Source organism: Mustela nigripes, chromosome 1 (genome assembly GCF_022355385.1).
Source record: "Mustela nigripes isolate SB6536 chromosome 1, MUSNIG.SB6536, whole genome shotgun sequence".
NCBI lineage: Eukaryota > Metazoa > Chordata > Mammalia > Carnivora > Mustelidae > Mustela > Mustela nigripes.
Window position 1 is genome coordinate 208,278,478 of NC_081557.1, and position 27,252 is coordinate 208,305,729.

General features: G+C 41.6%; 1 protein-coding gene across 1 annotated transcript in view; it reads left to right on the forward strand.

Annotated features, from left to right (window-relative positions):
• Nucleotides 1-633: 633 nt before the first annotated feature.
• The window catches only part of STX18 (syntaxin 18), a 115,901-nt gene continuing 89,282 nt past the window's right edge, over nt 634-27,252 (forward strand). Inside the window, exon 1 of the mRNA XM_059380721.1 lies at nt 634-892. Coding sequence (XP_059236704.1) covers nt 725-892 — 168 coding nt within the window. The 5' untranslated portion in view covers nt 634-724. The remainder of the gene's footprint in view (nt 893-27,252) is intronic.

The window sequence follows — 27,252 nt, forward strand, 5'->3', positions numbered from 1 at the left end:
AACAGAAACAGGGGACACTCTTCTGCCCTTGTCTTCGTCTGATGAGTTCCGCCTCATCTTTCCAAATCTGCCTTCTCTGGGTGATGCCTCCTCTGCTGTACTCTTCTTCTCCAACATCAATAGTAAGAAGAATGACAGCAGCGTTCTTACTAATAGCGGTAACTTTTATTGGCCACTGCAAGCCAAGCAGCGCCAAAACACTTGACACGTGTTACCGCCTTCAACTGTCACAATAACACTGCCTTAATTTTACAGATCTGGTGGCTGTAGGCTGAAAAATAATGGCCCCTGTCCTCTCGCTCTGTGCCTCGCTCACCTGCTCGACCGTAGCACGTGGTCATCGACCACGTGCTTTGAGTCCTGAAGGTCAAGGGTCGCCTCCAGTGCACCTCACTCCCCGCACCCACGCACAGTCAGTGGGAGAACCAAAAAACCGGAGTCATTCTTCTGACTTCCGGATCCTCTTGCTCCCCGGGCCACACGCCCCAAGCCTGACCTCCTGCCCCAAGGCCTCCGAGGTTGCCCGGAGAAGAAAGGGGCTGAAGCCGGAACCTTTTGCCTCTCACCGCGGTCACCCTGCGGATGCCGGAACCTTTCTTCTCGCCTCGCGTTGGCGGGGGAGGCGTGCGGAGCCGGAAACGGTCCTCCAGCGGCCGGTCGCACGCCGCGGTCGCAAACTGCTGACGTGTGCCGGCCAGGAAGGGGGTAGGGAGCGTAGGTCGCTATGGCGGTGGATATCACGCTGCTATTCCGGGCCAGCGTCAAGACCGTGAAGACGCGCAACAAAGCGCTGGGAGTGGCAGTGGGCGGCGGGGTCGATGGCAGCCGCGACGAGCTGTTCCGCCGGAGCCCCCGGCCCAAGGGCGACTTCTCCAGCCGGGCGCGGGAAGTGGTGAGCTGGTTGCTATGGAAACGGCGGGCGGGCGGGCGGGTGAGGGGGGCGGACCCGCGACGTGGACCCCAGGCCCGGGACCAGCCTCTGTCGGGTATTCTCTGTCTGAAGGAGCAGCTTGGGAAGAAAGGGGTCCGAAGTGGGGACAGGAGAGTTGGTATCAGGGAGCCTCCAGCTGTCTTGGGAAAGGAGCAGCCTTATTTCGGGAAATGGGAACACATTCGGCGGAACTCCAGAGTCTCTTGTATGCAGTCCTTGGGCTGCTTGGCCAGGTTTTGAGGTCACGGTCACTGCAGACTTAAACGTCGGGGGGACTTCCCCACAGGCCTTTCCTATTGTGTGTCAGCACCGACCACAGTGTATTTGCCTGTTCTGTTGACTTGTTTCGTCTCTCTCTTCTTCCACCCCCTTCCTGGCTCAGTGAGATCGAAGATCATATTATACCTGACCTTTCCCTTGCGCTTGCATCCTGCTATAGGTTCAGCGCTACATGCTGGGGATCAGTAGGTCTTAAGACTGGTTTAGGGTAACCTTTCACAAACACTGTTATTTAAAGTGCTTTCTGTTCCCTAATAGTAGGCTTTCGTTCAGGAGAGCAGAGAACTTCTCGTTGAAGACAGAAACAGAGCTGGTGTCACCTCAGAATCCCAATGCCCGACCCCTGGCGCTGCCCAGGAAATGTTTTTTGAATGAACGAATGGACAGACGGTTGTCTGTCTTCCCCACTGAACAGGAAACTCTCTAAGTGGAGAGAGAATGTTGGCTTTGTTCACTTTTGTATCTTTGGCCCCAGGGGTGGATCTAGTATTTGTGGAGCTTGAAGCTTATACAGTTCTCTCTGTCCTTTTTAAGAAAGAGGAGTACAGAATCACAGGAAGAGGTTCAGAGCTTTGGAAGGGGCAAGTGAGGGGCCCTCAAACTAAAACTAAATGAATTTCATGGTATATCCCCTTCTCTTTGGCATGCAGTCCAATACCTGGTACTTTGTCGGCCTTCATATAGTTCTCAGTGAATGTATGCACGAGTTAATATGTGGCAATTTGCAGAGGATATGGGAGGGTCAGAAGGCAGATTGGACCAGGTGAAGACATTCAGTCTATCAGTAAACATCTATTAGGCAACTGCCTTCTGTCCAGCACCTTGTTAGAATATAACAATTTAAAAGGAGTAGTGGGGGAGACAGTAACAACAGAAGCACCATACCTCCTCCTAGATAGTGTGTAGGGCGCTGAGGTGAATGTTGTCTGGTGAATGTTGTCCCCTCTACATGAGGGCCAGGAAAGGCCTTTTAGAGGCAGTGATGCCTGAAACAAATCTTAGAAGGGGAGTAGTTGATTCCAGTACAGAGAATCACGGAGATACTAAGAGTGTGCACAAAGGTGTGGGGATAAGTAAGTTTTGTGCTCAATTTATGTGTACTCAATGCATGTCCATCCATTAAATTGCAAAGAAATTAGTAATGGTATTTCAGGGTTTTTTTGGGAAGAACTTATATTGTCTGAATTACTCCAAATAATGATGAGCCACTCTGCAATGTTACTGAATTGTTTTGATAAGCATTTGAGTGTGGCTGGAATGTGGGAACTTTGCTCTAATGGCAGACGAATGTTATGTGGTAGAGAGAGCACTAAAGAAGGAGCCAAGAGACCAAGTTGTTGTTTTAACCCTTCAACTATTAGCTGTATGAGGTTATTAAGCAAGTTTTATGGCCCTAGTTTATTTACCTGTATATGTTCCCTTTTTTTTCCTTCAAACAGCAGAAGACTTTTAAACTGCTTTGATTCCCTATTTATAGAAGATTGAAGGAAAAGCTTCTCTGGTTGAAATGAGAGGAAAGGAAACTAGGATTTTCTCTCTCTACCTCCCCCCAGGTTGGCCCAGGCTCTTCCTGAGGTTCCTCCTGTGGAATTGTGATATGTGGAAGTCACAGTTGGTTTTGGGAGGTCCCTTTCTAACTCTGAAATCACTGATTTATGAGCACTGGGCTAATTTTGGATCCTCTTCTGGAGTAGGGGATGCAAGTGGTAAAGACAAGAAGCACAGCTGGGATGGCAAACCTTAAGGAGGTTTAGGCCTTAGGCCTCTCCCTGAGTGACAAGAGCATGCTTTAGGCTTTTGAATTAATGAGCCTCAAGGGCAATAATAGAACCCTGGGGTGCTGAATTTCCTGTTTCCGGAGACAGTCAGAGGGATGACTGCTTGTCAGAGATGTTGGAGAAGAACTTTGCGCCTTAGAGGGTTAGATTGTGTGCCATTGAAAAGTCCAGTTCTGATACTTGATGATGTGGGTAGATGCTAAGGCTTGGAGAATCTGTGAAGAAGGGGGACATAGGCTGCGTTATTCAGGAATTTTGAGGAATTTTGATTTTTTTTTTTTTTTAAGATTTTATTTATTTGACAGACAGAGATCACAAATAAGCAGAGAGGCAGGCAGAGAGAGAGAGAAGAGGAAGCAGGTTCCCTGTGGAGCAGACAGCCAGATGCGGGGCTCTATCCCAGGGTCCCGGGATCATGACCTGAGTTGAAGGCAGAGGCTTTAACCCACTGAGCCACCCAGGCGCCCCAAGGAATTTTGATTTTTATGTTGTGGTTGCTTTGTGTGTTACCTCCTGTTCTTGCAGCCATTCCCTCCACAATCCCCCTTCCTCAAAATGTAGTATAGAGCCAGTGAGGGGTGTCCTGTGCTCTTGCCACAGTCACATGCATCAGAAGGCTGACTGTTATTTTATTTGGCCTGGATTCCTTATACATAAAAGTCTGGCCAGTGCTCGAACACATAGTCTGGTTCGGGGTTAGCTCTGGTCATCAAACCTAAGGAAATGTAGCAGTTACAGTAATGCCTTCGGTTGAATGTCTTCCTTGAGTTGCACTCTGTCATTTCTAGGATGCACATTACCTGATTCAGTTCTAGTTCTTCTCATTCCTCATTTTGGACAAAGCATATTCCTGATGTCAGTTTTTCATCTCACTGAATTGTTGTAAAGGTTTTATTAAGATTAATAAAACTGTGTTGAGTTTTAATTTCCCCCCATTGGCTAGTTTCTTCAGCATCACTCCTTTTAAATATTTAACTTTTATGCTCAGTTTTGCTGAATTCAAGTATACTCAATGCATGTGTGCCCATTAAATTATGAACAGATGGTAACGACCTATCTTGGGGTGAGGAACTTTCTGTATCTGAAGAACTGCAAACAATGATGTGTATGCTGCTTTGCAGGGGGAACTGGATTAGTCAACACTTTCAGTCTGTGAGGTGAATGGGGACCTTGGGAGTGGACAAAGCATGGGAACTCAGATACAGAAGATGTGGATTCAGATATGGGCTCTGCTACTTGGAAGTGGGTGACTTGGGCAAGTCCTCTTACTTGAGGATCATTTTCCACTGCTGTCACATAGGCGTGATCATGCGTTACTGAACTCCTAGGCTAATTACCAGCATCTTCTGAGACTGTGTGTCATAGAGAACCACACTGATTGTTACTGTTCCCCATTGCCCCCTACCTTTACTGCATGTAAGCCATTCAGACATTTTCATCAGTGGCTCTCAGCTATATTCCCCAAGCCATACTTTCCTTCCTTTCTTGTGAAGAGGAACCAAGAAGGTATACGAAGGAACAGTGAAAATCCTGTGCAAAAGCCAGGAGCATCGATAGTGTGGACCACAGCATCCCTCTGTGAAGGTGAAACTCGGTTATCAGCAGTAACAAATGCAGCTGTGCCTCTCTCTACCTTCCTGTGACGATGGAAACCAGTACTGATTTCCTAGATCTTATGGCTCAGAATCCTTTGTGTCATTATGGCCTAGGCAGCCATTTTTGGGGCCTGGCAGTCAAGTTGAGATCTGCTTGACATCCTGTCTGACAGAGTGAAAATAGAATCTGTATGCTTAAAGCAGAACCATGGACTTTTTTTGTTAAGTACTTAAAAGGATCTCAAGTTCATATCGTACAGGCTTCTCATTTTGTAGGTGGGAAAACAAACACCCGGGTAAGTGAAATGACTTGCTCGGAGTCTTAATAGCTGAGTCATAGAACTGAGCCAGATGTAGAAGCCAGGTCCTTTGACCCTAGTTTGATGCTGTTTATTTCCCATGCTATGTCCTCATACCTTTTAAACCAGACATTTTCTAGCTTTTGAATGGCAGTTGAGTTCCTTCTTGAGTGAATATGAAATTCTTAAGTGGATCCTGAATGGGTTTCGAGCAAAGGACCTGAGTTTGAATGCCTTTTACTGTATGAATTTGAAGACCCTGTGCTCACTGTATGGAACTTGGGCAAGTTACTTAACCTCAGTTTCCTTCCTTCTAAAATTGAATAATAGCAGCCTTAAAAGATTGTTATACAGATGAACTGAGAAAAGGTATGCATGTCCCTGCAGGAGTGTGAATTCTTTGGGTTGTAAGTAGCAGTAACCTAATATAAGCTAACCTGAGCAAAATGGGACTGTCTTGGCTCACATAACTGGGAAACACAGTGGATAGAGCTTCCTTCTCCAGCTCTTATCCATAAAACCTGGGAAAGGACTCTAGTTGGTTCAGCTTGCATCCTGAGCCCTCATGGCCTTAGGGGGTTAAGGTTCTTCCTATGGCCAAGTCATATGTCCACCCCAACATGTGGTTGGGTGATTATCCCCTCTCTAGAACTTTGGAAAAGGGAGTGCTCCGAGGAGGAGTAGGCAGTAAGGGTGGGCAGGCAGTACCAACTGAAATGTACTTCACAGCGCCCGGCACAGTGCCTGACCTGCCTTCCCCTCAGCTGCCTGGTTGTCTTCAGCTCTGTGGGGAAGGAAAATGAAGAATCGTGCAAGTTTGTAGGGACAGGCTTTTGGTGTGGGCATTTGTGTGGAGGTGCCTTCCGGTGTCAACTTTTCATTATCTTACCTTTATAAAGGTTTATAAAGCTTTATAAAGATTGCAGAGTCCTGGGGGAGCACCATGTGGGGAACCTGGATGCTCTGAGTAGCCAGGCTGGGCCCAGGGCAGCAGGAGCCAATGAGCGGCTCTGAACAGACCATCAGGAGACCTGCACTGTAGTGCAAGGTCTGTCATGAGGGAGTTAGGCCATAGACTCTCTGGGCCTCAGTTTCCACTCCGTTTACACTGAGCACTTGGACTATGTAACTGCAGTGATTTCTTGTAAAACAAAGGTGTTCTGATTCCCTGTCACATAATAGCAACCCTTGGCTCTGGAAATTCTATTTTTGGATAAGGCTAGCAAATGAAGTTTTCTTTGTTTACTACACATTGCTTTTGTGAAAGCTGAACATTTTTAATTTATTTGAGTTTTTAAGGAACTGATTATCTTGAGTGTCTGCCTAAAATTCAAAGTTCTTAGAGTGGCCCAAAGCCAGGAGCTCTGGTCCTGCTGCCTGTCTGACCTCACCTCCTGGCCCCCCTCCTCTCATTCACTCTGTTCCAGCTGCCCTAACCCCTTTGCTTTTCTCCCGTGAACAGATGTGTTCCTACCTTAGGACCTTTGTGTTTGTCATTCCCTCTGCATGGGACACGCCTCACCCAGATTCTGTGTGGTTTGATCTTCAGGTCTCTGCTCATATGTTGCCTCCATGAGACCTTCCCTGACTGCCTTGTATAAAGTAGCATCCTTTCCCTGCCCCTCACCCTGCTGCATTCTTTTCATTATCTAACATATCATGCATCTGTTAACTTATGTGTATCCACTGGAATTTGTACTTTGTGAAGACAAAGACTTTGTGCTGTCTACCACTGAATCCATAGGTTCTAGACAGGGCAGGGACCTAGGTAGTCAGTATTTCTTGTTCCTTTGCTTTCAGTTTTGGAGCTAGTTGATCTCTGTGCAAGGGTCCTTCCAATTCTAGAAATGTGTGTTCCTAATATTCCTGAATATTACTCAATATACATTTATACTTAATCCAATATCTGGAATAAATATTAAGTAGTTTCTTATATTATTAAGATTCAGTTCTGACCTCAAGACGTTTACAGTCTTGTGGAGAAGCAGACATACAAATAGCACAACTTTTGAGGTGACAGCTGTTTGAGGGACAGCTGTAACCTCTCAGCATTGAGTCCCCAGGTCCTCCTTGATTCCTTTGACATCACGTGGTTTACCTTGTGTGCCAGTGTAGGGACCCAGAAGTTGAGCTGGGAGGGACCACCTGGATTATCAACCAGAGCAGTCAGAGATAGACATTATTCTAAGGATTGAGTGTAATACGGAACTGGGGATTTCAGTCCAGGGAGCATGCTTCTAAGAAGGACACCAGGCAGCAGGTGCCGGGGGTCAATGAGAAACTGGACATAGGACCACACAGGACAGGAATAGATCAGGAAATAATGCAGATTTAGAATGTAGGCTGCAAACAGAGCATGCATTTGTTAAATCATATAGATTTTTTTTCCTCTTTTTTAAAACAGAACCTTATTGTAAATGAAATAAGAAGCAGCTTTGGCTAAGGCTGGAGGGAGGGGGTTAGGAAGAAAGGGAATCATTAGGCAGCCTATCCCTCTGCCACCTTCCCCCTTCTCCTTGAGGAGCCTCTTGGAAATCAAACATAGGACTCAGAGACACACAGGTTAAAAACCACTGTGTTAATGTTCTCCAAGGCCTCTCTTAGTTTCATGATACTGTGTTTTTATGGATCATATTAACTGTGTACTGCAATTTTTGAAATTCTGTTTTTTTCAGTAATTCATTTACTCCCATCATCCTGTAAGTACTGAATGCCTGGTATGTTTCAGGCATTGTGAGGACACGAAAAGCTATGAGACATATGCTTTGGAAATACAGATAAAGGGTAAATAAATCTCCTTGAGGAGTCAGTGAGAGATCAACCTGGACTTTGAAGGACAAGAACTGTTCCGCCAGACAAAGGAGAGGTGATAAATCATGTTCCTGGCCAAGAGAAGAGTATAAGCAGAGGCCCCAGTGCACAACAGCAGGGTGATGTGGGGAGCAGAGGCAAGACTGCAGCGGGGAACCCTTTTCTGGACGAGGCCTGGGGGAGGGTCAGAGTGGCAGGAGAGAAGGCTTGACTGGACTGGATAGAGTATGTGGACAATTTGGCCCAGGGGCCAAGGCTGACCTGCTGCCCACTTTTTGAAGACAAAGCATTCTTGAAATGTGGCCGCCTTCATTTGTGTACATACAGGCTGTGGATGCTTTTGTGATAGAATGGCAGAATTGTAGTCTAGCGGGGCCTGCAGAGCCTAAAATATTTTTTCTCTGGTCCTATAGAGGGTAAGTTTGGCACCCCTTGGGTGAGAGCACCGTCAGCAGTGCTATAGAGTTTGGGCTTTGTGCTCTGAGCTGTGCAAGCAGAGGCATGAAAGGACCATATTTGTGTTCTAAAATAATCAGCAGTATTGAGGGTGGGTTTGGAGTGTCACAAGACTGACCTAGAAGAGCTAACTGGGAAGCTGTTGCAGCCAGTTGGGAGAAAGCAGTGAACTAGAGGCGGTGGGGTTGGCCAGGTGTGGACGGATGAAGTAGATATGCAGCAGGCAGTAACAAGTGGGGTTAGAAGGACGAAGAAGTAAAATAATTCCTGGTTTTCTAGCTAGAAAGTTAAATGGTAATAGGCATCACCATAAATTTCTTTCCGAAGTTAGAGTAGCATTCCAGTTACTCCTGCCTTCTTTTGGTTCTAAACAGTAGAAAATACATCCAAGGAGCCTGATGGACATTGGAGTTTTATGAAGACAGCAAGTGGTGGGGGCACTGGGATGGCTCAGTTGGTTGATAGGCCGACTCTTGTTTTGGCTCAGGTCATGATTTTGTGGTTTGTGGTATCAAGCCCCACATTGGGCACCATGCTCTGCTTGGAGTCTGCTTGTCCCTCTCCCTCTGTTCCTCCCACCACTCAAGCTTGCTCTGTCTCTCAAATAAATCTTAGGGAAAAAAAAAAAAGACAGCAAGTGGTGGATAAGTCTCCAATGGCAGTGCTTTATGGCAAACCTGAATTGGAGAGCATAGCTGGAACCCAGTGGGATCCTCCCACTTTGTCATATTTCTGTCCTGGAGACCACTGAGTCTGCAAAATAGGCACCTGGGACATATGCCCAGCCAACTCCCTGGAGCTGTGCAGTGGGCCTCACATCCAGCAAACTCTGGCCTGGGCCTTGAGATGGTGAGAAGTGGAAGAAGGTGAGTCAGGCTCACCAGATCGAAGATGGGGATAGAGACTCAGTGGGGCTCCTTTCGATGCCAGGTTCTTGTGCAGAGTTCTCTTCCCCTCAGTTTTGCTTTCTTCATCCTTGCAAGAGACTTGTCTTGGTGGTCATGATTGTATCACGTACTACAGAGATGTGGTGCCCAGGGGTAGTCAGTTGATTTTCTCCTTCATGCCAAGAAACATCTAGAATGGGTCAGACAGTTCTCTCTTTCAAGTTTCTAGTTGGCGGGTCACCAGCAGTTCAGAGTATCACCTACTAGGACAGGGCTGCTGACATGGGTCTCCTGAGGATGACTGATTTATTTATTTATTTATTTATTTGTCAGAGAGAGAGCAGAAGCACAGAGAGCTACAGACAGAACAGGCAGAGCTAGAAGTGGGCTCCCTGCTGGGCAAGAAGCCCAAAGTGGGACTTGATCCCAGGACCCTGGGATCATGACCTGAGCCGAAGGCAGATACTTAACCAACTGAGCCACCCGGGTGTCCCTAGGATGACATTTTTAATGAATTCTTCCTGTTTAGGGTCTGACTGACCCTCAGGCTTGAAAACCAGATTTGTCAACATATTGAGGGTAGAACTATCTATTGGGACAGATATCAACCAAGCTCACATCAACTTGTGTAAAAGTTCGTTTATTTTGAGCAGTGTGATTAGTACTCAAGAGGATACAAATTCTGGAAAGTCAATCATTTTGGGGCTTCTGCTGTAGGTTAGGAGCTCTGGTAAGAACTTGATGTACCTGATCTCATTTAACTTTTATCTTTTGGGAAAGATAGAAATACAATATTATTAAGTGATTTTAAAATGTTGATATTATGAATAATATGATTCTAATGATGGAATTCATATAAACTTGATGTTTGAAGTTTCTTGTTGCATGGAAATCCATATGGGCTCCCTCTGGTGGGCAAAGATCAGTGAAGTCTACAGTGGTTAATTATGGCTTGTATATAGACAACTCATTGAGTTTATGACATAGTTGGTTTAAGACTGACTTAAAAAGAGGCCCCTTCAGATCTGACTGGAAGAAAGTGAGTAAACTGGAGGAATGAAAGGATGATGTGTTGAATGTTGAACTTCTATAACTTAGATATTAAAGCTTGCAGCCCCGTTTTAGTTTAAAATTCAGTAGTACTTTTTTCCCCTGACTTTCAGGTTCTCAAAGTCTGTAAATATTAGTTTCCTCCATCTCCTTGTCACAGTCCAGTGTATGGCTATTTGTCAAAACTCTCTGTTGCAGCACATAAGGTATATGCTTAACCAAGTGTGTGAATCTTTCCATTTCAAACCACTGTACACTTTTCTGTTCACTTTTTAGTTGGATGATAAGAAAACCCTGGTAAATGAACATTTGCATTTTACAGTCTAAATAGAAGTGATACAGCCTGCAGCATATTTTGACTCCAGAATTGAGAAAGGCATTAAAAAGCATAGGTTTTGAATTATAAATACTCTAGACTATCATTAATTAACTGGGTGATCTTAGAAAACTCACCTAATGTCTTTTGTTTTTTTGGTTTTTGTTTCTCGCTTTTTCTTGTTTATTTAGTGAGGGGCTTTGGCTGGGTAATCCTTAAGGACCTTTTCAACAGGATGGTTCCAGGATTCAATACTCTTCTTTCTGAAATTCCCAGGATATATCTGAATATGGTTTTTGCGGTGACGACTGCTCAGTGTCTTGTGTGACTTTATCCTTGAATTCCTACGTACTCATAATTTTTCACTTAAATGAGACAATGAGTTTGTTTTTCAAAGCTGGAGTTTGGTATGTTTCTTTCTGTAAATACATTTGGTGTAATAGTGAGTCTGTATTCTTGTAATGGACTGTTATCTGTGGGTTATATTTTTGAAGTTCACTATTTTAAATCTATTAAAGTACTAAGTGCTCATTAAACAGAGTAAAGAAGAAAATAAAGTTCACAGATAGTACCACTGGCCAGAGATAGCCCCTACTACAGTCTCAGTACATAGCTTCCAGGCATTTTTCCTATTAAACAGAAAGAATTTTTCTATACTGCTGTTAGGTAGCCCCTCCTTTTTTTCCCTTTAATTGCTTTTTTTTTTCTTAACAGTGTATTGTGAACATTTTTCTATGTCAGTATATATTGTTCTGTGTCACTAATTTATTTGGCTATATAGTCATTAAAAATAGTTTCACATAGTGGCGCCTGCATGGCTCAGTCCATTAAGCATCTGACTCCTGGCTTTGGCTCAGGTTGTGATCTCAGGGTCCTGAGATGGAGCCTCGCCTCGGGCTGCGCTGGGAGTGGTGCCTACTTAGAACTCTGTCTCCCTCTGCCTCCTTCTCTCTAAATAAGTAGATAAGTAAATAGTTTCACATAACTTATTTAACTGAACCCCTACTGAAGGATATTTGGGCTGCTTTCAGTTTATCACTTTTTAAAAAAAATTAATTAATTTATTTTTAAAGATTTAAAAAATATATTTATTTGACAGACAGAGATTACAAGTAGGCAGTGGCAGGCAGAGAGAGGAGGAAGCAGGCTCCCTGCTGAGCAGAGAGCCTGATTCGATGCAGGGCTTGATCCCAGGACCCTGGGATCATGACCTGAGCCGAAGACAGAGGCTTAACCCACTGAGCCACCCAGGCACCCCATCACTATTTTAAACAATAATACATTTTCACCAAATTTGTCTCAAGTTTATAATCTCTTCAAAGGTAAAAAAAAAAAAAAATCTATAATTTCACATGTTTTCTGTTTCATCTTTTCTCAAATATAAAAAAAAAATTGATGTCCTAATATTGATAAAAGGAAAATTATCCCTAATTTTTTTTGAAGGGAATTTTTTTGAAGGGTTAAATATATTAGAACTTACTATCAGCACTGGAAGAGTATAAAAAAGGGGTAGGTAACAGTTAGGGGTTGGGTAGTCAGAAAAGCTGTCAAATTGGAGCAGAGCCTTGAAGAGCAAGTGAATTTGAGTATGTGGTGGTGTGAGCTCAGAGAATGTCAGTGACAGGAAACTGGCTGATTGAGCCAGTGGTGCTTCTTTGTGAGCAGTGTGAATTAAATCCAGAGCGGTGCTTTATGGTCCTACCCCAGAATCCTCCAGAGCTCTTGTGCAGCATAAATGCACATAAATCAGTGGTCATCTCATATCTGAGTGAAAACTTTACAGTAGTAACAAAAATTATTACTAGAAATAGCCTTAATGAGAAATGGAAATGTCCCATTTGAAGAAGACTTCAGAATTTTGTGGAGGTATATGGAAGACTTGAGTAAATAGAAACACATATTGTGTACTGGAAGGGAAGAAAAATTATAAAGATATAAATTATTCTGAAATTAATTTGTAGATTTAGTGCAGCTTTCTTCAAAATTGCAACAGAACTCTTGAGAGGAACTTGCAAGTGGTTCTGAAATTCACTTAGAAAAAAGTATGTGTGAGAATAATTGCTGAAGAGTGGAAGAGTGTGTGTTGGGGCGAGGATACTAGTTTTGCCAGATATTAAAACATTTTAAAGACAGAAAGTAATGTATGTGTATATGGATTGACCAGTGAAGCATATAAGGCCAAGTGTGTGTGGGTTACCTTTATAAATATAAAATGTAAAATTTATATATAAAATATATATACATATATATATAAGATTTAAAAGGGGCATTGTAAATCAGTAAGAAAAAAAGGTTTATTCAGTGATGATTTGTGGGATAATTGGTTAGCACTCTGAAAAAAGTTCTGGTTTGTTTTTGTCTATATCTTGCTGTATACACATTAAAATATATTTCTAGATGAACTAAAACTTTCATTGCCAAAGCAAAACTGAAGAAAATAAAAATGAATATGAATATTTTGTCTTATGGAAGTAGGAGGTCTTTGAGTTTAAAAACTAACAGCAGTAATTATAATAATAGCAATGGTGATGATTTTAATGACGATTGTGATGGCAACTATCACAGTTACTTTACAAAGAGACAGGTAGCAATATTCCCAAGTACAGGGAAATTATTAGGAAAACATAGCACACTGAAGAGGAAGTCATGGCATGAGGAAAATTGCTTATATTATCACTTTAGTTTAAAAAATTTACTACCAAAACCAGATAGAATCAAAGCTATGTAGGGGCGCCTGGGTGCTCAGTGGGTTGGGCCACTGCCTTCGGCTCGGGTCATGATCTCGGGGTCCTGGGATCGAGTCCCACGTCGGGCTCTCTGCTCAGCGGGGGGCCTGCTTCCCTTCCTCTGTATCTGCCTGCCTCTGTCTACTTGTGTTCTCTGTCTGTCAAATAAATAAATAAATAAAATCTTAAAAAAAAAAAAAAAAGCTATGTATACAAGGGATGCCTGTGTGACCCTGTCCATTAAGCATCTGACTCTAGATTTCAGCTCATGTTATGATCTCAGGGTTCTGAAATCAAGCCCCACATCAGGCTCCCCACTAGCAGGGAGTGTCCCTCTGCCCCTCCTAAAATAAATAAATCTTTAAGCAAGACAAAATTATGTATATGAAATTAAAAAAAAAACAAAACCTCTAGGTGTGGAAAGTAGTGATCAGGAGGGAATACACCACAAATTAACTGTGGCTGTCTCTTGGAGAGGGGACTCAGATGATTTCTTTTTCCTATTTCTATCCATCTGAATTTCTTCAGTGAGCACATATTTTGAAATGAAAGCAAGACAGAAAAAGCAAAACTCCCAGCAGATGAGTTTTTCTTTGCTGTGGTAGGAAATGGAGAAGAAATTAATATCTTTGAATATGAAAAGTGTCATTAATAAGTGGTATCTGATTATATATTAAATGCATGATGGGGGGGCTATTTAAAGGAAGTCTGTGGTAAAACCTTTTGTAAAGGGAGTAATTTTCCTGTAAGTCAGCTGGATTTTCAGCTCAGGCTTTCTGAAGTTCTACAAGGAAATCCTCTACAAATGTTGCACGGATGTTTTTCCTTTCTGGTTTGTCATTCTGCAAACTCCTCAGCAGTAGCCATAGCTCCCACTTGTTGAGCACCTGTTCTGCCTGGCATGGTGCGAAGAGCATTCTCATTTAGTTGACTGTCCTTATGGGTTAGGTTCCCTTCCTCATGAGGAAACCTACGTGCAGAAGGTTGAGTGAGCTGCCCAGGATGAGGCTAGGTTGATGAGCATGCCCTGGGTTCCCAGGCCTTGACTGCACGGCCATCCACGTGGCGAGGAGTGCTGTCCCAGGTCTTGGCATTCCACAGGTCAGATCACTGGTGATTTTTTCCTTGGCATGTTGGCACATCATCTGCTGTCCTCAGGAGCATATTTTGGCCCATAAATCCTATATATTTGGAAGTTCCTGACTAGCTTGTAGGGGAAATAGAGCCACCTCCAACCAAGTTTTCTTTCTTTTTTAAATCGACAATTACCCAGGGACCATACATTTCTTATAGGCAGTGTTGTGGTCTGTTTTTGAGGAAAAGGGGGAAAGGTTTATGGTTTTTATCAGTAAAATCGCTGAGAAGGAAGGAAACCCAATTTTTACATTATAGGTACTTGACAAAGTGTTGATTTTTTTTTTTTTTTTGGTCTGGGACATTAATTTGTTACTTTGTTTATTCACTCAGTAGTTAGTCCCATGGAGAACTGCAGAGCCGAGATGACTTTTCAGAATTACCCAGGTGACGCAAGGGGTCAGGCCTTTGAAACTGCTGTGGTGGTCAGCCATTGGATGCAGGCTTCCCCCAGGGAAGAACCATAATGTTGGGTGAAGCAGCTTCCCCTACTGAGGGCAGTTCCTTAGACAGATTTAGCTGGGAGCCATCGGCAGGCAGTTCTGGAAGTTGGGGGTATGAGGACCTTGATCCTGAAAACACAGTTGTGCCGTGCTACATTTTAGGATTGTTGTGAGGATTGAATGAGCTACTGTATGTACAGCTATTGGCACTGAGGCTGGAACATTGTAGATTCTCACTCCATGGCAGCTACTTTTACCAGCTTCTATTTGTCGAGTATCTGGCTGTGACTAAAGAAAGCATTCAGATTGCTATTTAGGATAGATGAGAGAGACTTTCATTTGGCCATCAAATGCTTACACTCTAGAAGGGAACATTCATTCATTCAGTAAATGTTTATTGAGCATCTAGTATAGGCTGTGCCCTGGTTTTGGCTCCTGGATGGACCAAAGTTAAGATAGAATCTATGCTTTTGTGGAGGTTATATTCCTTTTTTTTTTTTTTTTTTTAAGATTTATTTATTAATGAGAGAGCCAGAGCAATCATGGGGCGAGGGACAGGGACAGAGGCAGAAAAAGAATGCCAAGCAGACTCCACACTGAGTATGGAGGCAGAGCTGGGACTCCATCTCACGACCCTGAGTTCATGACCTGAGCGGAAATCAAGAGTTGGATACTTAACTGCCTGAGCCACCCAGGTGCCCCAGTATTCTAATGAGAAACTTACAGTAAATAAATAAACATATGTAAAATACTTGGGTGTTAAGTAAACTAGTAAGTTTAAGACATATCCATAACTATCTTCAGTAGAGGAACTTCAAGAATTGAGAGGACAGAGAGATTACTACTGGGTAGGTTTAACGGGAGACTTGGAGGAAGAGGTAACATTTAGGTGAGCCTCATAGACTTCCCACAGGTGGAAATGGAGAAAGAAGTAGGACAGGAACACGTGACAAGGACTCCAAGGTGGGAAAGCACAGGATGGTAAAATCTACAGAGAAAAGCTCAGTTTAGTGGAAGGAGTGTGAGAAATAGCTAATGGAGTGTGCCTTGTATTTTCCTTTGGCCCCTCCAGATCCATTCTCTACCCTTTCGACTCTGTTCTTGCCCCAGGCGGCTGATTTTTATGGTGTGTTTGCGTGGGTTTCCTTGTACTCTGGCTTCTGATTGGGTTCAGCCAGTGGGAGGTCCAAAAGGAGACTGGAAGGCTGGAGGGGAGAGGGGTTGGTTTTAAAGTGTGGTTAGGGCTTTGCATCCATAATCCATGACTTAGGATGTCTGCCCACCCTAGAGCTTTTCTCTTATGTCTATCAGGTGTCCTGTGGGGTAGGATGGGGTTAGTCAGTAGGCCGGTACCAGCCAGCAATACACAGGACTGTCTTGCAGCCCCTCTCAAGGCTGACCCTAAAATGTAATGACAAAGGAATTCCTTCCTATGAATAGACTTTATACAGTTCATTTCTATCTTTTTATTTAAGGTAGTTTTCATAGGAGATCTATTTCTCTTTCTCCCCCTTTGTAGCTCAACACTGCAGTAAGGAAAAGTCAAGAATTTCAGCCTCAGACAGATTTTCTTTTAGTGATGTGGCAGTTCATACTTCTCTTCCAAATATGACCTGAAAGGTTAGAGGTGCTAAATGACTCTTACGGCATTTTGACTATAAATCTGAACTGGAAGAGAATCTGTAACCCATTATCAGATTCTGAATCAAGCTGCCTTGTCCTTCTCCTATTTCTGTTTCAGTGGAAATGTGTGTTTTTACTCTGTCAATGGACAGTTTACATACCTAATATACCTAATATTTAAAGGGAATTATATAATGAATACTTGATGTGAAAGCGACTAGTTAAATACTTTAACTCCAAGGGATTCCATTAAAGTAATAAGGAAATTACATTTAATTTTAAATGGTAGAAAGATTTTTTAATGTTATTGCTATTAAGCATGTATTACACATACTCAACCCATTTTTTTGGCAAATGAATTCCCAAAGCACAATTCATCTTTATACAGGTGGAAAGGAAATATTCTTGCAAAATATGTAGTTTGATGTTGCCTTCTTAACTATGGAGAGAAGCATATATTTCCAAAGAATAGAATGTGATGGTTGATTGGAAACTTTTGGTGTTACAGGCTCTTAGCTCTACCTCTTGAAATAAGAAAATGTATATAAATGGGTCCCCAGATGAAGGCGTGGTGGGGTACTTTATAGCCCTAATTGACTCCAGACATAGAGGCTGTGATTTGTAAGCAAGCAGTGACAAGAGGAAGTTAAATCAAAATTAAATTAAGGGAAGGAAGGGAAAAAAAAAGATATCAAGGAGAGGTGATGAATTTTCAGAAAGCTTCTAAATACCTATCTGTGGGTAAGTGGGAAATCTGTGAATATATCTCAGTTATGTCAAAAGATGAAATCTGGAAACATTTCAGTCCAAAAGAAAGACCTTCTCTCTCTTTTTAAAAGCTTTTTTTATATTCATTACTTGGTACAGCTCAGTCAGTATGGGTATATTTTCTTCTATACTTTTCCATGACTCAAACTGGCAGTAAAAATCAGTATCTCCCATGATACACATGAAGTGATATTTTGGGAGAGTTGGTTTTCTGTTTATATTTTGGCATTTTGTTGTTGTTCCAGTTTGTGTAAATAAAATTCTCAGAATGAGAGCCTACCAGACGCTCATCCACGCTAAGCACTATCTTTGCAGGGGGTTCCATCGGTCTTCTTTCCCTGGACTCCCCCAGCCAGTTAATTCTCAGGCCCGAGAGCACAGGGACTGTGTTGCACTCCCCATCACAGCACAGAGCACCGTGTAGAGTTCCACACATACTTGGGAAATGAATTAAGCAAAAAGGTGCCTCGGCTTCCTCTTTCTCATCCACTGCACTATAGCCATGCAGGTTCAGGCCCTCACCATCTTGACTCCTAGCAGTGATGCAGGCAAACTGAGCCCTCCATCTCCTTTGGAGCTGAGCCACTGGGCTGAAAATGCTGCTTTCATCATGTTACTTTGCTCAGAAGCATTCAGTACCGCGCACTCCCCACACAACGAATTCTCAGTTATTTGGCCCGTGTTCAAAGGCCCTTATAAAGCTAATACTATCCACTTTCCCATTTTTACACCCGGTGCCCCCTTGATCATCCCACCAGCTTTAACCAACCTACTCCATTTACAGCCTCCTCTACTTTCTTGTTTTCTTGTTCGGCCTCCCACTGTCTCTGTTGCGTGGCTGGCTCACTCCCCTTCATTTACTCAAATTCTTCCCATCGTGAAAGCCACGTTCTCTCTTAAAGTGGTCTCTTTCTCCTGAATTCAAAGCGTTTGCTGCCACATTATTCATTAAGCAAGGGATTCTGGCTATGACAGCTTTCGTGTGTCTGTTTTCGTGTTCTCATGTAATGATTGCATCGTTGCTTAACTTTCCAGGTACTGTGGTGCGGTCTCACAAACTGTATTGCTTGCTTTTGGGTATGAGGGGTGGGAAGGGAGAAGTGGGACTCTGATCTGATGCTTCTTTGTCTTTCTCGCCGGGCCCTCATAGCCAGCTAGCACTGCAGCCTTGGGACGGGCAGCCACTTCTTCATCATTTTGGGGTTCCCAGGCCTAGCACCAGGCCTGGCCCACAGGAGGGATGCAGTAGCTCATATGTGAGTACACGAATAGAAGGCATTCTCAAATGTGTGTTTACCAGTTTGACTCAAAACTAAATCAACATCGGTGATTTTCCATCTTTTAAAAGCCATAAAAATCCAGTGTTTCATTTAGCCTTTCTTCATCATTAACAGTTCTCCCTCCAGCACTTCTTCCTTTTGCCTGCCTTAGCTTCGTGCTGAAATGTAAATCAATTTCCTCCAATTCTTTGCCCTGTGAAATTGGAGAACAGCTGTTTAGTCACCTCCTTATAAATAACCCTTCACCAAGTTAAATTGCCTCGAGGACTTGCTTTCTCCAGATTAAATTATCCCAAAGCCTTTTCTTTTTCTCATAAAGGCCTTTTTAAAAAGAAGCATTTGTTATTTTTTTATTTCTTTTTCTCGCTCTTTGTAAAACTTTATTCTTTTCATAAGTGGCCCACAGGCTACCCCTACAAGGGCCTGGTTAGTGCCCCCTGGAATGGCGGGCACTTTGAGTTTCTCTCTTCCTTGTGTCTGGAGCACCCTGTGGACTGTTTTTATCACCTGTCCGGTTTAACTTGCTGCTCACTCTTACCCTGTCTTTGTTCTGCCTCTTTCTGTGCATTTCTTCAAATGTATAGCTTGATTTCTTCCCATAAACACTATCTTACCGCATCAGCAGCCTTATGGCTACAAGTGAGAGACAACCCATTGCAAATTAGCTGGAACAATCGCGGGAATGTATTAATTTGTATCTCTGAAAAGTCTAGTGGTATGATTTAACCTCCGGCATGGTGGGACCCAGGGGACATAGCAGTGTCACCAAAGGCTTGATTTTTTTCTCTCCGTTCTGCCATTCATGGTGTTAAGATCTTCCTGAAGGTACCTCCAAGCTCTTGCTTCATGGTAGCCAAAAGCTGTAGTACTTGCAGACTTTCCTTTCCATACTACTCCATCTGGAGGAAGAAAGGCTTCCACCCGGTACACAGAGCTTCAGAGGAGGAGAAGTATGGTTTCCAGTGGACATCTGGGGAGCTATTTCCAGGAGGATGAGAGCTGTGGATGTGGGGGACCACACTTTGAACGGAAGGTGTCTCTGGGAATGGATTCTTTGTTCACTTACTATTTATTGAGCATCCAGCATGTGTCACGCATACAAGTAGGTACTGGACATACATACAGACATGGGTGAGACTTGGAGAAACTCAGTCTAGTGAGAAGACCCACCTAGAGGCAAATAATTAAAGCATGTTGTCAAAAGTGGTGTTATCAAAGTATGTAGGGCTATAGAAGTTGACATGAAGACCTCTTCACTTGAGAGGGGCTGAAGGGGGAAGGGCTTCATAGGAGAGATGAGTCTCCAGCTGAGTCTTGAAGAATAAAAGGTATTCCCTAGAATGGCAAAGAAGGGGCATCATCCTGAAGGCCATGGTGAACCATAGCAAGTTTCAGTAGAAGACTGATGTAATCAGGTATGGATTTTAGAAAGATACTACTGCTGGCTAATGGCAGACCCAGCAGAGGTGAGAAGGACTGGCGGCAAGGAGGAAGATCTCTTGAGATGTGGTGAAAGCCTGAGCCAAGCTGGTGACCATCGGGACCGAGAACAGATGCAAGATCTGTTTGACAGAGGCAGGCAGAGAGAGAGAGGAGGAAGCAGGCTCCCTGCTGAGCAGAGAACCCGATGTGGGACTCGATCCCAGGACTCTGGGATCATGACCTGAGCTGAAGGTAGCGGCTTAAACCACTGAGCCACCCAGGCGCCCTTGAGGTTGAGTCCTTAAGGAAGGAGCAAGATTGCCAGAGGGGAACTTCGGGTGAGAAGAGGGCCTCGACTGGCAACATTTGGGAGACCAGCAGAGGCAGGAGTCAGAGAAGTTAGGCATGTGGGTCCCTCCAGTAATGGAGCTCTTATCTTGATAAAGTTCATGTCACCTGGGATGGCTTGTGGCATGGTGGTTTTTAGCAGTGACTCTGCGCTCTAGTACCTGCTGGCAGGTGACGTGTAGATAAACTGGTTTTATCTCATTTCCTGATCTAGGTAATGGTAATAGAGTGGTACCTAATTTTGGAAGGTTGAAAGAGTGAAGCACTTTCAGAGTGCCTGACACATAGGAAATGTGATAAAAGTATTTGATAAATAAACACATGTGCACACCCTGCATTTGTAGCTCTGTCTCTCTGAGTTCCTGTACCACTGGCCAGTAAATCCAAAACCCAAAGCTAGTCCGTTTGGACTTAAATAATTGGCTTGTCTGAAACCTCTGGTGGTTCCAATGCAGTAAGGCAAGTATCAGACTTCTTGACGGTTTTCCAGATTATTTATTGGATTATTCTTTGTATTGGCTATTAATTTTACCTCTGACTTTGATGTAGGTTTGTTTCTTCTACATGACATATTTTTAAATTGTTCCTAATACCTTGTAGCATACAACTTTCTTTTTTGCTTTTCTTTCCTTTCTTTCTTTCTTTCTTTCTTTTTTTTTTTTTTTTAAGCTTTTCCTTCCTCAGAGTCATTCCTAAAGTTCTGGAATGCTCTATTAGTCGCTCCCCCGCATTTTGGTCAGTTACTGGCATGCTACTTTTAATCAGGCTGCTTTTCTCATCCGTCTGTAGGACCTGGCAATATTTTCAACTCCTCTCCATTATGGTCAGGAATATGAACTTGCTGTCTTTTCTTCTTCCTCTTCCATTTTCCCACGTAATGTCTTGAACCGCTGATTAGATCTGTGTGCCCACAATAACATAAGCAGGCATGAAGCTTAAATCTGATTTAAAGGAGTATGTACAGAGTCTATTACTCTCTGAAAATTTTTTTAGAGTCTAGATGAAAATAGAATGGTATTCAGGGTGTGCGTATGATGCCGAATCTTTAACACTCGTTGAACCAGACATCGTGTGTGTTCATTTTTAAATAACTGGGTGGGTCACCTTTTTATTTATTATGAACACAAACACTGATGCTAACAACCGGCATGTGAAAGGAAAACAGGCGATAGTGATGAAAACCATTTAATGATTAGTGAGGAAACAAATACTGTTTAATGAAAATAAAAACCATGTCTAAAGGGCCTAATGCTGACTTTTGGAAATATAACCATGTTGCGGTCTGTTGTGTACCCTCTGTCCTGTACAGTAGATATTGTTTAAAATTGCTTGGGAACTGGAGCTTGCAATTGTGAGCCTGGAATGTCCTGCAGATAATTAAGTTGTGGTCAGGCTTTGGAAAAATAAAAAGTTCTCGAACTATGATTTTATAAACATGCTACAATAACATTTCTTTATATTTAACAGTTTCTTATAGAAAGCTGATACTCTCATGAGGCATTGATTAAAGGTAAAACATCAAGAAAGAAAAAATATTAAATTAAAACTTCACTTAGGATGTTGACAGTTGGCTTGTAATATTAAACAGATGTGTATGTTCCTGGGGATATTCTTCTTTCTGAACTGAATTGCTAAGTTGTATTTTTTTTTAATGACAACTACAAATTTTTGATCAGTTAATAATTTTAAATGCCCTTTCTACAGTCTTCTGTATTCTAACTTCATCTGTAGTTTGAGTCCTTTCAATGATATAATGATTGGTGAAACCTTTGCTGCTGCTTCTAAAGCCTTTCATTTTCTTTCTTTCTTCTCCTGCCCCCCCCCCCCCGCCCCAAGCTTAACTGGGCTCTTCTGATTTCATGATGCATTCTTGGAGATTGATTCCTTGAAATAATTTTAGGATCATTGGGTGGAATTCTACCCTTTCAGATTTAGGTCTATACTTTACTTCCATATAAATTTCACGTTGGTATTTGAGTGCACAAGTTGACCTACATTGTGGTATTGTGTTTGTGTGGTCAATTGTAAAGGCTTCATGAGATGTCTGTATAGCCAGCCATGCAGATCGGCCTGTACCCCCATGCTGTGGGGCCAGAGAGATGTCAGTGAGGGACCTAAAGGAAACCAGGCCGTAGAGCAAAAAGAGATTCAGTGAATTCTTTTTGCTTATAAGGATTTTGACAAATAATGTAGAGTCCAATAAAGGCTGTGGGGTGGGGTGGGGTGGGGTGGGGTGGGTAGACCTTGGTAAACGGAGGAGGAGTCAGGTTGGATTTTGTAGGATGAGTTGAAATATATTTCCCATCTTCCAAGATTTTTCAAATCAATTTGTAAGACTAGATAAATTGTTCATTGCTGTGTTTGAGCTGGTGAAAAGTTTTAAATTCTGAAGATCATTTTAATTTTAAGTCTTTGACATGTGGATGTCTCATGTTCTCTGAAAGGTAGATTTTGCTAGGCAGGAGTCTTTGATTAGCTTGGAAGAATAGTTTAGTTGGTTTGGATAGATTTATTTATCTTGGAACTATGTATTGTTTGCACAGTCGTCTTTTTGGAATCAGTGTTTTTTTTTTCTCTGCAAATTCCATTTGGGAAGCTCTAATTTGGAGCTTCAGTATATGGAAGGCCTTTCCAATAAACACAAACAAAGGACCACTCGACTGTCTGAGCAAATATGACGACATATTTTATCATGAACAATTTTATTTAAGCTCAAGGATAACAGATTCATTTTTAGTAGCATGTTATTTAAATGTGACTATTCTTTATACCTCGTATAAACAGCTTTTAGGTGTCTTACTAAAGTTTGATTTAAGAGCAGAAATATTTGTTCTTGTAAAAATGTCCGTTTTTGTATGAAAGAATTTGGCCAGTACACATTTCAGGTGTATTGTTTGTTCTCTAGCTCATTGTTCTATTCTTAATATTTTTCATTTTGTATGACTGTGGAAAGAACAACGGATTTCTGTGTACAGTGTCTTAGCAGTTCATGGAATCACTGCCATATTCTCCTAGAAATTGGGAATGCAAATTCGCAGTGACCTTTTAGAAAGAGTTGGGAACTTGGAGCTGTATGCAAAAGTACTGGATAAGTTTAGCATGATTTGTTACTTTAGAAAGAGCCATCCATTTTAGCGAGGAATCTAATAAGCGGTAAAATATATCTGTTAAGGTTTGTATCAGGTTTGTCTTATACTATTTCATTCCAATTCTCTCCCAGTGTTTTGCTCTAAAGGGGTGCTGTAAATATTTTACATAGTTCTCTCTAACCAGAAGTAATAATAACAGATTTCAGTAGAAAATGTTGTTTCATTTTACCATGATTATTGCATCGTAAGATAACTCTCTGTAAATGATACTCTTTTATAGATATTTTGGCTTGGCTTACCGATCCTAATTTCAGTATTATGCCTGATTTAGCAATAAGCTGCTGTGATCAGCTACAGTGAATTGTATTAGGCAGGCTTTATTTTCTCTATCAGTGTGGTACTGCCATTTCTCCCACCGCCACATCAGAAAAGCACTTCTATTCTTTTTCAGTTTTAACGTTAAGTAATTCTACTGCAGGAAAAGGGAAAGTGGGACGTTTTCCGAGGAGATGGTGATTGAAGAATAACACCATTTGAATAACTTACATCTTCTGGAAAGCTCACGCTCACCCCCTTTTCTCTGGGCAGCGTCCTCATCTGTTGTACAGATAACGAGTGTGGTTCCGTGAGGGAGGAGGGTTCTGCCGCTCCTGTTGGTGCCTGTTAGTTCGATTAACTGTGAAGTTACTGATTTGGGACTGGAAGACACTTGTGGGTCCCTAGCGGTCTGAGATTGGAAATGCATCTCCTAAAAACTTCATTAGAACTTTCCATAAAGTTTAACATTTGATTAGAAACAAAAATGTTTAAATAATTTTAAGTAGGTTGGCTGGCGTATTTGAAGTGTTCTTTGAGCCACAGTCGAAGTTATTTATTTTCTTAATCTCACCGAAAACAGATGAATTACACATAGAAACTTGAATACTAGATTAGCACCTGTATTTCAAGCTATTGAGGGAATAGAGGAAACTTCTGTAAAGGCTTGTGTAAATGCTAAGTAGATTGAGAAAGATCTGTCAGAAGTTGTCTCTTTGTCATCTCTTTGTTAGCTTTATCATGCTTAATTTTCATGAAAATAATGTGTTTGTTACAGTGGTCACACCGTGATTTAGCTTTGGCTTGTATATGATATTTTATTGTCCCTGTCCTGGAAAATTATAGCAGTTTTTATGAGGAGTGGTTTGTGGGTTCACACAACCCACTTGGAGTGCCATTTACTATAATTCTCTTCTCAAAGGACCATAAAACATCATGTAAATTGTTTAAAAAGGGAAAGGCCTTTTTTGAGAAAGGCTAGGAAGAAATCTTTCCAGGCTTTTGTTCTTACAGTCAGTTTCATGATTTTAAGCTTGCAGTTTATTTGGAACATTAATGTCAAAAAGTAAAGTGCGTGTGTATGTGAGCAAAATGGTTGTGAGCAAGAGCCAGGCTAAACTCGGGCCTCAGTGCGGAATAATGCACATCAATTCAACATGCTATAGTCTTTCAAAATATGTTTTCTGTGGCTGTGGAAATGAAATTACAGAAGAAAGGAAGAGAGGGAAGGAGGAAGGAAGAACGGCATTAATTTATAACAGCATGTATATCTTTTTTCAAAAACCCTCTTAAGAACTTGTTGCATGTTTATAATCGACATTAAAGCACAGTTTTTGGTAACTTATCTTATGAAACTCCCGTTTAAATTCACAAATGGATTTACCTAAACATACTTACCTCTTTGGCAGTTTTACCTTTTCGGTTGGCTTATTGCTCTCAGTTTTATATACACCCTTAGGAAGAAAGCATGAAGCACATAGTAACAACGCTAAAGTTCTGTCATGGTTTTTTGTACAAATGCCTTATTCTGATATTATCTTAGTTTTGTGTATGAGCTCTATGAAGAGCATAGGCGGAAACTGTTAATAATTTTCTTCAGCATTTATGTGGTACTCTGAGCTTCTAGTCATTCAAATACAAATATATCTTACATTTAACAAATTGTTATAAGAAAATCCAAATATACATGAAATATAAAATAGAGGCAGCTGTTCATTTTACATTCAGATACAGCAAATATGTAATAGATTTAATTTTTATAAAACCACTTCCTTAGTACATGTGGATCATTATATTTGCAACAACACTTTGTAGAAACACAAGTGAAATGATGACAGCTGTGTTCATGTAAATAGTGATAAAAACATTCGTCTCCCTACAACTTTCTCTCTTCAAATTAGTGTGGTTTTAAAAACACAAGGTTATCTGTGTGGTTTAGAAACTTCTTGGTTTTGTGATAAGAGGAGATTATAAGTAGATCACACTCATGCATCTCACAGAGGATCAGTGAGTTTACTACATGGTTGTAAATCTTTGGTATAAACACTTCCTTACATGTGTAAGTTCATGAATTTCAGCGTAAGGTTTTTAAAATGTTTTCATTATTTTATTGAGTTTCTCCTTATTTGTTAAAACACACAAAACTAACTTTCCAAGATATATATTTTAAAAAAACTGTTTGGAACGATTCCTTATTTATTCGATGTGGTCTTCTTAATTTTTTTGGTATTGGGATGTTTCTGTTCCAACGGGATCACACAGTAGCTAACTGAAGTGAATTTTGGGAGTAGAAAATGAAGTTATGATCAGAAAGGAGACTTCTAAAAAGGTGGAGAATCTAAAATTATCCTAGGACATTAAGAAAGGTGGGGATAAAGTGCAGATTGTTCTGGCGACCCCACCACTGCCGACACCGAGCAGCTCTTGGAATTCTGTTGCTCTTCCTGGGGTTGTGTGGTGGGGCCGGGGGCTCCTTTGACCAAGCCTTTAGCCTATGAACCTGTTTTCTGTGGCTAAGTACACTAAGAAAAGAAGACTTTTTATGGCATCTTAACCCAAGCTGTTGGGTATGCCACAGATTTTCATAATTAAAAGTTTTATGTCTAGCTCTATTGAAAAAATTGTTTTAATAGGAGATGTTTGGAAATAGGGTAGACAGTACCCTAAAGGGACCAAAATTCCCAGTTCTCCAAGTTAGATATTATTTTCCACTGTGAATTTATAATACGTTGCTATATAATGATGTCATTAATTGTGATATAGAATGTTATGTGTAGGGGTTTTCTCCTTGTCGGTTAGAAAGTGTTTTTCTTTTTTGTGTTAGCACAGACAGCATACATCTCAGTCATTTAGAGTTATTACATCAAAACGCATAGGGTTTGAGTCAAGTATGTGTTAATTGTGTTTTTACACATTATTCACTTGCAAGAAATCTAAACTTTGCTTATAACTTTTGTCTAAAATGTTGCTGTTTCCTTGTTTCTGTTTTTTCACTTAAGTCAGATAGAAAATACTTTTTCATGGTCTTTAAATGACACTAAATCATTTGTTATCAAATAGCTATGTTTTTTTCCCTGTCTTGGAAATCTCCATCAACACGACCAATTCCTGTCGGAAAAGGGGCACAATTTTTCAGTTTTCCCCCCCAAAACTGCAACTTCAGAAAATATGTTAAGAGATGTAGCAATTAACCTACATGCACATTTATAATACTAGAAAATGGGCAGCTAGTTACATTCAAAGACAGGATCTGATAGGCCCAAATTGCTTAAAACATCACAGTTATTGAAGATATACCCCAGGGAATTTGAGAAACCATTTAACAGATGAAAGTACATTTTGAAAAGTCTGACCTTACAGGCAATCATAAAATGAATCAAAACAGTGCTTTTTTTCCCCCTGAAATGTACAGAGCCCATCTGTGTCTAATCCAGTAATTATAGACTGTGTTCAATTACCTTTTCAAACTTGGAGCAGACTGGAGACTAGGCAGTGAACAAACATAGGGTTTTGTCTAGACCTCAATTGACCACAGTCTAAAACTTGAATTTATATCTAATTTTATTTTTTGTTTGGTTTGATAGTTCTTAAAGGATTCATTTTTGCTACTTAGTGTTTTACCTTCCTAGATTTGAGATACTGATTTTTCTCGTCACAAAAGATTTTGTATTAGCAGTAGCTTATGTTATCAGATGTTTGTTT